This window comes from Gavialis gangeticus, unplaced genomic scaffold (genome assembly GCF_001723915.1).
Source record: "Gavialis gangeticus isolate Ggan-Ray unplaced genomic scaffold, GavGan_comp1, whole genome shotgun sequence".
Lineage (NCBI taxonomy): Eukaryota > Metazoa > Chordata > Crocodylia > Gavialidae > Gavialis > Gavialis gangeticus.
The window spans coordinates 208,265,925-208,275,241 of NW_017729032.1; the positions used below are offsets into that span (position 1 = coordinate 208,265,925).

At 41.9% G+C, this 9,317-nt stretch overlaps 1 protein-coding gene across 1 annotated transcript in view; it reads right to left on the minus strand.

Moving 5' to 3' along the window:
- The window catches only part of ABCG1 (ATP binding cassette subfamily G member 1), a 77,055-nt gene that overhangs the window by 17,027 nt on the left and 50,711 nt on the right, over positions 1 to 9,317 (minus strand). Inside the window, exons 5-7 of the mRNA XM_019525362.1 lie at positions 7,420 to 7,470; positions 1,889 to 2,034; positions 838 to 961 (exon numbers count right to left, since the gene is read on the minus strand). Coding sequence (XP_019380907.1) covers positions 838 to 961; positions 1,889 to 2,034; positions 7,420 to 7,470 — 321 coding nt within the window. The remainder of the gene's footprint in view (positions 1 to 837; positions 962 to 1,888; positions 2,035 to 7,419; positions 7,471 to 9,317) is intronic.

Genomic DNA, 9,317 nt, shown 5'->3' on the forward strand with positions numbered 1-9,317 from the left:
CACACACACACACACACACACACACACACACACACACACCCTGAGACACTTCATGGCTGGAGGGACCAGACGCTTGGACACACTGTGGGTGGGACACCCCAAGATTCTGCATGGCTGGAGACCAGATGCTTGGAGCCAGGCTATCAACCTGAGTGCAAGCTACTGCCTGGGCTTTGGCAGAAGTCGTGCCCCCACTACTAGCTAAGGGAGGAAGGGCAGGGAAGGAGAAAGGGTGGGGAAGACAAGGGTAAGATGGGAGGCTGAGTGACAGCCTTTCATCCCAGCTCAGCTTTCTCCACTAGTCTGTCTCTGTCCGCAGTCTCCTGTAGCCCCAGAAGGCTGCAGAGCACACCCTGTCTCCTAGCTTGGAAAGTGCAGGCAGGCTACCCCCACCACACCAAACACTGCACTTCTGCCATGTTTAAGAGCACTTTTCATAACACTGTACATTTAGAGTGCTCTAAATGACAGCAATGTAAAACATGCACAGAGCACTTCTGTACACACCTTTATCTAGGCAGCAATGCAGACATTAATGGTAAACTACCAAATACACTATAACAGGAGTTTTACACACAAAACGAAGATGGGAAAGGACCTGGAAATTAGATGTATGATGACCATGACTTCTAAAATTTACCAACTAACAAGAACAAAATCTAGAAACAAGTTCAGGAGTGAAAAATACAAAGAACAATTGGATTTTGTTCTGACCTATTGATTCCAGTGATATTGAGCTTGGACACAATCCATGGCTTTTGTACCATCTAGAGTGTGCAGTAATATACATATATGTATTGCAATAAATATATAAAAATAAGAATTTCAGAATACTACCTGATCAAATAGCTCAAACAGTTTTGCACTTGGCTGATGGATAGTGCAGATGATGGACCTGCCACCCTGGGCTAAAGCCTTCATCAGAGACACAACCTGAAAACAGGATGCGCTGTCTAAGCCGCTGAAAATAATGCAAAATAAATAAATAAATAAAGCCTGTTAGATTTGTGGTTCTACATGCAACAATTCAGAAATATACATGTGCTTAGACTTGTGTTTTCAATCTTACATTGTCATCTTTTTACAGGTTGCATCTGTATCATCCTACACGTCACTACACACTAGCTCTGTACTCTTATTTCTTTTTTCCCTGTTTTTTCCATTACTCATACTTAATTAACATGGGAACTGTTTTGAGGGCTGCCTCAGAACACTTCCAGATTCTCTGACAGAGGTTTCCAAATCAAGATGTCCCCAAGTATAGCATGCAAATTCACTTTTGTAGACCCTATGGAGTTCAGGTTAGCTACAGGCACTGAACTGACACTTAGGTCAGAACGTGGCCCTAAATATATTACGCTGAAAGAACATAATTCTCAAAAATGTTCAAGTCAATAAACTACTTTCATTTAAAGACAAACTGTGTTATAAACCAAAGATTTTTTTCTGTCCCTTTTGGGCAGTTCTCTGGGATTTCTTGCCATCTCCCTCTTCCACTTTGTTTCTCCTGAAACAAACCATTGTAGCCCCTTTACAACAGTATTTGATCAGCTAAGCTGCTCATGTTGTATCTTGGGCCTATTCACCACTACATTGTACCACAATGTTATTAGGTGAGGGTAATTCAATTGAGGTCTTCAGTATTACTCCAGAGTAAAACTGGAGAAAAGCAGTGGCAAGTCAGAGCCTTTAAAATCATTAAGAAATGCCAGCTTTGCAAAAAATACAAAATTACAAAGCCTGTTGCAATGCAAATTCTGGCACCTGTGCTTCAAAGGAAAGTCTTGATTGTCTTCTGAAATGCTAAGAGGGACAAAAACATAAGATGGTATTTTTACAGCGTATACAGTTGTGAACAGTTATTTCTTAGTTTTTAGCCTTGAATTACCTAGTAGGTTCATCAAAGAACATAACCGGGGGGTTATTCACCAGCTCCAAAGCAATGGCAAGACGCTTCCTCTGGCCTCCAGAAAGACTCCCAGTTCTTGTGTTGGCACATGAGAGCAAACCCAGAGCTGTCAAGATTTCCTTTACCTAGGGAAAAGATCAGCACAACATCACATATTCTTTAATCTGCCACCATAAAAGAACCATCTCAGCATGAGCATTGATTTTTATTTTATTTTTTTTTGTTAGCAAGAATGAAAACCAGCTGATCCTATGTTATGATCCATAAAATGAAGCCCTCCCCAGCATAATGTAAGGACAGATGGAATTAAACTTCTATTAGATTACTAAGGGCTCTGGAGCATGTTGTTTATGATTCTACTTCCAATTTTGCTCACTTTCCCCCTCATGACTATTCCCAGTGGGGTTCCTTGATTTGCAATAATGACTAGCATTTAACCTCAAAGCTGGATGTCAGAAGAACATTGTCAATTATGAACATAGCCAAATAAACATGCTTCCTTTACATTTTCTATCATTCTTGTGAGATGCTCCACCTGCACCTCCAAAATCTCAAAAAGTACTTTTCCAGGAAAACATATCTGTTCATTGTTGATCCTGTCTGCCTCCCGTCTCTGGTTAAAGTTGCCTTTATCGGTTGCCTCTGCTCCTCCCTAGCATCTCTCGGTGCCTCTTTCCTGTCTTCCCGCTGTGCCACTCCCAGTGTGCTGGCCTGCTGTTGTGCTCCCACCACCTCTGCTTCTCTCCCGATGTACCTTCTCCTACTGCTCCCACTCTGTCTCCTGCTCTCCTCTGCTCCCATCTTCCTTTTGGCATTGTCACTCTTATTGCTAATGTCTCCACCATTGCTCCTGTTTTCTTCCTTTGCTCACCTTCTTTCTTCCTTTCTTCTCCACCTTTGTCTACTCTCCATCTGTCTCCAGATGTTCATTTCTGCTCTTCAACTCTTTTTTCACTTCATGGCAATGCTGCCATTGTTTTGAGCTTTGGGTCTCCCTCCTCCACTCCTTACACCACAACTCTCTGTTGATCTCTGCAGTTCACCCAGAATCCCTCCGTCACTCCCTCTTTCAGCCTGTTGCATATATTTAGTGTGGCCCTGCCTTCCATGAAGTGAAGCCAGACCAGCTTGTCCTGTGCCTCATCTGCATATACCATTTTTGAGCATCCCACAACTCATGACAAGAGCAGCTGGTTCCAGTCATGAGTGGGGACAAACCCCCCACAGAGAATCTGTGGTAGTATCTGAAAGTACACACATACTGAGCAGTGCTAAGCTGTGGGGTTACCATGGCTTGAAATGCTCTTGACCCAATGAATCATGTCGTAAATCATGAGCCTTTTGGTTTTGGACTAATAGCATGCATAGTTCGTACTATATATAAGTAGATGTCAAAGTACTGTTTAAAAAAGTGTGCTTATGGAGCGAGTACCTGTGCTAAAAACTGCAGCAGTTTCAAAGCAGGTAAAATGCAAATCACTATGTTTATTTCAAGGTCAGTATTTTGAGATGTGCTCCTCACTTCCATATGCTCAGGGAGAGCAGGGACTAACCATAAGAAGGAGGGGAAAAGGGACTTCAGGGGGAAAAAGTTGGGGGCAGACAGAGTGTGAGGGGTGTATTTGACCTCCAAGATTTATTTGCCTAGCTGTAGCAAAGAGAGGGGAACAAATTCAAGGAAAACCTCCAATAATTAGATTCTCTGCCACAAAAATTATAACAAATTTCTACATTTTCCATATATAGAATCTAATTGTTGGCCAGTCATCTTATAATCAGGGTCATCTTATATTCTATAAATATGGTAATTGTTTTCATTGACTATCTTTGCTCCTCAAGAGTTATATTTTAAAACGTGGCACCTGATTTCAGATGCTTACTTTTTCTTTGGTGCCCAATTTGAAAAAAAAGTGTGCATGTTTGTGGGGAAGGGGGATGAATTTTCATGGGTATTATGAGGAGAAACTCACAGAAATCCTCCAAACTCTACATAAGTAGTGGCATCATGCAAAGTATAAGCCACTGGAAAAGCCAAAGAGTCTTATCTTCCATTTTCTATGGGCCCAGCCTTATAGCTCTTACTCATGCAAGCAGTTTATGAGCTACTTACACAAGTGCTACAGGATGAAAGTTTATATTGCTCCAGTTTGCAATGAAGGAAAAGGCAACTACCACAGTACTCAAGAAAAAGAAAGCAATCTCGTAACTTCTACAGCTAATAGCTGCTTGGCTGGAGTTAGTATTATGGAAACTTTGTTAACACAGCAGAGTACACAATAATAGCCTAATCCTGCTGGGTGCTGAACACTTTAACTTGAACCCTGCTGACATCAGCAGGAGTTGCAGATGTTTGTCCTTCTGGACTGGCACTACTGACATGACACACTTAACATTAAAGAATAACAGTCTGCAGAAGAAATAACATCTGAAGATAAACTTCCAGATGCTGGGTTCTCAATAGGTCGGGGGAGACTGTGGTAAGTACCTTCCTTCTCTTCATGCATAGAAGGAAGGGGGATCAGAAAGACTATGGGAAAAGGGGCTCATCCTAAGTTTACAGGATGAAAAAGATTGGGATCCACTGGCCTAGAGTGCAGAATTGATGAGCAGGCATAGAGGGAATGGTTACATCTGAGATTTTCCACTTGGCCCAGTCATTATATAACAAATATCAGTATTTGTGCTAAAACGGCTTTAAAAAGCATAGAATTTGTTAACGATAAATATCTGCATTGCTGAGTAGCAATTAATAATTTATTAATTATACTGCTGTAGAGCCTGTGAGCCTTCCCCCGTCACGATCCAGACCTCATTGTGCTAGTGGTGTATAGAAAAATAAGACAGTCTCTTTTGAAAAGCATATACATGACAGCTACACTGGGAAGCTAAGCAAGTGAGTTAAGCTTGCTTGCTTGACTGTTTACTGTGGTGTAAGTGATTTAACAAGGTTTTTAAGATGAATCAAGGAAACCGTTCTCACTGCTGAGACATGGCTACTATAAAATACAACAGAATTTTGTACTTGAGTTCTGAGGAGGATCCTGTTCAGTTCATTAAGAAATCCTATTTCATGGAATCAAAGAAGCCCTGTGCTATCCAACACTAACATATTCCTATGGATTACTCTCTCTCAAGAACCCCTCAATTTTCATTTAAATTCCCTCTGACAATTATTCAGAGGAAGCAGATACAGGAACTTATGCCAGCCTCTGCAGGAAACTCACTCCCTATTATGTTTCTAACTGCTTCACACAGCTTTTGTTGTCCCTACTGCACCCACAGTTTGCACAAAAATAAGAAAACTACATATATTACACCAGCTCCTGCATCTTCGATTTTTGCATATTTTTCATGCTTTAGGCAGGGTGCATGATGATATCACTGGGGGCCAGAAAAGATTATCTCTCTTCTTTTTCTTTTCCTTCTTCCTTCCTTTCCTCTTCTCTCTCTCTTTTTATAAATAAACACCACCTCACACTCAGATAGACAAATTATAGGGTTTTGTGTTCTTCTTAAGCATCATAAATTGCCCATTGATGGAGTTGTGTGTTAACAGAACAAGGTTCGTATCTGTTAGGACAATATTGCAGAAGCCAAATTCAGATCTCAGTTTGATTAGTATGAATCAGTCAAATCTGACAGAAGAAGAAGAAACACCCAAATTTCCTCTCAAGTTATTGAGTCAGACTAAGCCACAGTAGATTCTCTAGAGCTCGGTGTGGAACCTGGCCAGGCAAAAGGGGTCCAGAACCATCCCAGCTGAGGACCTGTATGTGTCCATACCCTATACCCCCAAGAGGCATGGCCCAGAGCAATTTACTAAGGAATTCTCGTGCCCCCTGGCAAGTGCAAAAAAGGGAAGACGGCTTCAGGTATCACTCCCTTTTTTCTCTAATCTCAGTGAAGCTGGGAGGAAGAGGACATATGTCCTTCCTCAACCAATCAGTCCCCTTTGCCAGCCACTCAGCCTCCAACTGCTTTCACCATGCAGCCACCTGAACCAGAAAACAGCCTCTGCTGGCCTCAGCAAGCTGGACTGTCCTTTCCCCTTCTCAAGTCTCCATGCAGGTGTCATGAGTCTGGCACATGGGAGGTCCCCTAAGTGCAACTGCGGCTCTTAGAAGCACAGTATGGCCCCCCAGGATTTACACTAGATTAACTGAAATTAGCATCTGGCACTCCTTCCCATTCCTGCTCCTTGGGAAGTCATGGATGCCCCAAAATGAGAATCTGGAAGGAAAAAAAGTAGGAGTCTCTGCACGTCCCATCTTAACAGTGGGAAGTCTTGCTCAGACTGATACAGGAAGTCAGCAGCAGAGCAGGGCCTCATTTGCTCAGTATGTGGGCACAATTACAGCTGCAGGATTGTACTGACATGCAATTCCCATTAGCCTCAGGATTGCCTGTGACTACATCTTTGTACTTAAAGGTGCACAAAGAGGCCTTTTTATTACTGGTACTTTCTTAAACCTGCAAAAATGACCCCAAACAAACAAAACGTTCTAAATGAACATTGTACTTCACATGAATCTCTCACCACCTGAACCGTCTTTGCTTTCGCCAATGTTGGGGTTTTTAAATTTTTTTAAATTTTTAGCCTGTTGTCATCCTCCCCTCCCCTGATTGTGTTTTGTATTACAATGCTCTGTGTAGTGATGAATCGCTCTTCCCTCACATGTGCTGGCACACGCCGGTACCCCCACCCACGCAGCAATGAACACCTGAGCTTCGTGTCTGCCTAGGAACACAAAGACTTAACGTTTTGAAGGCTCTGCCTGCACATGTGAAAAAAAAAGTATGTGTTTCAGCCTCCGGAACCCACACTTACTGTATAGCCTTGCATGGCTCAGGTCTTGTGTTAGCTAGCTGTGCTTTAGCTTAGGCTCCTTACTGACCACAGAGTCAACTGAACAGGTCAGCCTGCATTTCAATGGGGTTTTTCAGCTGTATTAAGCTAGCTCATTTGGACTATATGTTTGCAAACCACTGCCTTTCTGACCATCAAGATATATTCAATGACTCATACCTTAAGTGTGCAGCACTTGGCTTAAGCCTGTAAATTTCTGCAACAGTTGCTACTGACTGTGTTCATGCACACTATCAATTGGCCTGATTGTTGTACTGATCAACAACCAATTGTTCTGATTATTGCCATGCAGTGACAATATGTATGAACACATTAAAGAAAGGGTAAGCCCAGAGGTACGCATGTTTGGAACTAAGAGGTCCAGGAGGAATTGTGAAAAAGTCCCTTAAATCTACAATGCATTTGAATTATTTTTTTTAAGTTTACCTAATCAATAGCAACCTGAGTGCTCATTTCTATAGATTCAATTATCCACTCCCATGGTATAACAGCTGGTAACTTATGTTATGATTTAACCTATTTTTACCCATTAATATTCAAATGAACGTTAAACTCTCCAGGTTGTAATTCTCACTCTAGCACATTCCCTATGTACCCACTGGTACAAAAAAGAATAACTCAATTTGGGTTGCAATGTACATACCATCTCCTTTCTGCCCTCATCCTTCTCTTGAAGTTTCAGATGAGCAGACACCTTTAATAGAAGCATACAATATAATTCAAGTTAATTTCAAAGTGATCAGGGTCAGGACACCATTTATAACCATGACAAATTTAAAACATTGCACTCAAGTAAACATTTCAATAATTTGTTCCAGCATGGGACAGACATTAGAAAATAGAAACTGGAGAAGTTTCTTAGCTTATCACAAAAACAAGTGTATGTATATGAAGGGGTATGCTTGTGTGTAAATTGTGAGGGGGAAATATTCAAGGGACTGAAAAAAAATATCAGTGCTTAGAAAAGATCCAGAAAACAAAGGAAAGAGTCTGGTACCAGTAGAAATGGGTTTGGATGCAAACAATCAAAGCCAGGAAATTCCCAGCTCTGTCACTGATTTTTCTTTGTGGTGCAGACTAGTCAGAGTTGCTCTACACTTTGGATCCCCATCTCTAATATGAAGAGAGCTGTAGCTCCTTACTTTACAACTGGTGGGTTGAAGAAGTATTTGTTTCTGTTTGTGAGGCTTTCAGTTACCAGGGCAATGTGGAACATATAAGTAAAGAAATAAATAATCCCAAAGAAGATAGCATCTGCTGTCCTAAGAGATAATCTTAACAATTCTACTCTGCTGTTATTAGAAGTAATTACACTGTTAAGTAATTAACTTTTGTCAGTGTCCTGAGTGGTCAATTTAGACAGAGAGTATATTATTTGGGCCCAATTTAACAACAATGGCTCTGTTTTGCAGCTGTAATTTAGGCAGCCACTTTGAAAAATTTGTCCCTATTGGTCTTTGACTTCTTTGTACTCATGGAGCAAATGAACCTGGAAAGCCTTCTTGAAGAGAAGAGCCTTTACAGAAATCTGCATAGTTAATTATAACTCTGGAAAGAAGCAAATAAAAGGTATAGGCAAAATTAGATGATAGTGGTCTCTCTTTTGGCCTTAGACTCTGTGAATTGACAACAGCATCTTTGTTAGTGTCTTTATCAAACAATAATATTCTTAAACAAAAGACTTTGTATCTTGAAAGTTTGGTGGGTATCATGAAACTGGTGGGTTGATTGAACTAGACTGCAGAAGTTTAGACTGTCCCTTCAAACTAGCCCTCAGTAAATAGGCACTATGCCAAGAGATTTTATTTTCTTTAAATTCTAAGAGGCTTCACAGGAAGTGCAGCGGAAGAAAGACAGAAGGAGATTGTATATGAGTTTTCCTGTAGCCAAGGAAGGAGACAAAAGATCATCATCAGCAGAGCCCTGACTCAGAGCAGCACCCTGCCAGACTGCTCTCACACCGTGAGAACACAGGAGACAGGAGATAGGCAACCTTGAAATCCCCTTCTAACAATTTTCTAAATCAGAGCTGGGCAATTATTTGGGCTAGAGGGCCACTTAATTAGTTTTAGCGAGCTATTGAGGGCCACGCACATGCGTGCACACATGCTCCCAGCACCTGGGCAGAGACTGGGGCCAGAGCAGCAGCAGGAGTAGGAGCATGAGCCTGCCTGGTAGGGTGGCCATCATAGAGGACATTCCAGTTTTCTGCTACTTTGTCCTCTACTGATACAAAACCGGGCGCCTTTATGTCCTCTATTTTTCTATTTCTCTTTAAGAGAAAAATAGAGGACATAAAGGTTTTGGGTTTCATATCAACAGAAGACAGAGGACAACCGGACTGTCCTCTATGATGGCCACCCTACTGCCTGGGGATGTAGTATCTTAACTCCACTTCTCCCTGCTCCCCTACCCTGCACTGCCTGGGTTGGCTGACACTGGCAGACAGAAATGGGGCTGAGAGCTGCTCTGCATCGGAGCCAGGACTGTGGCATTCACAGCCCAGCAGATCTGGGCTTTGAGGGGGAGGTTGGGGGGGGG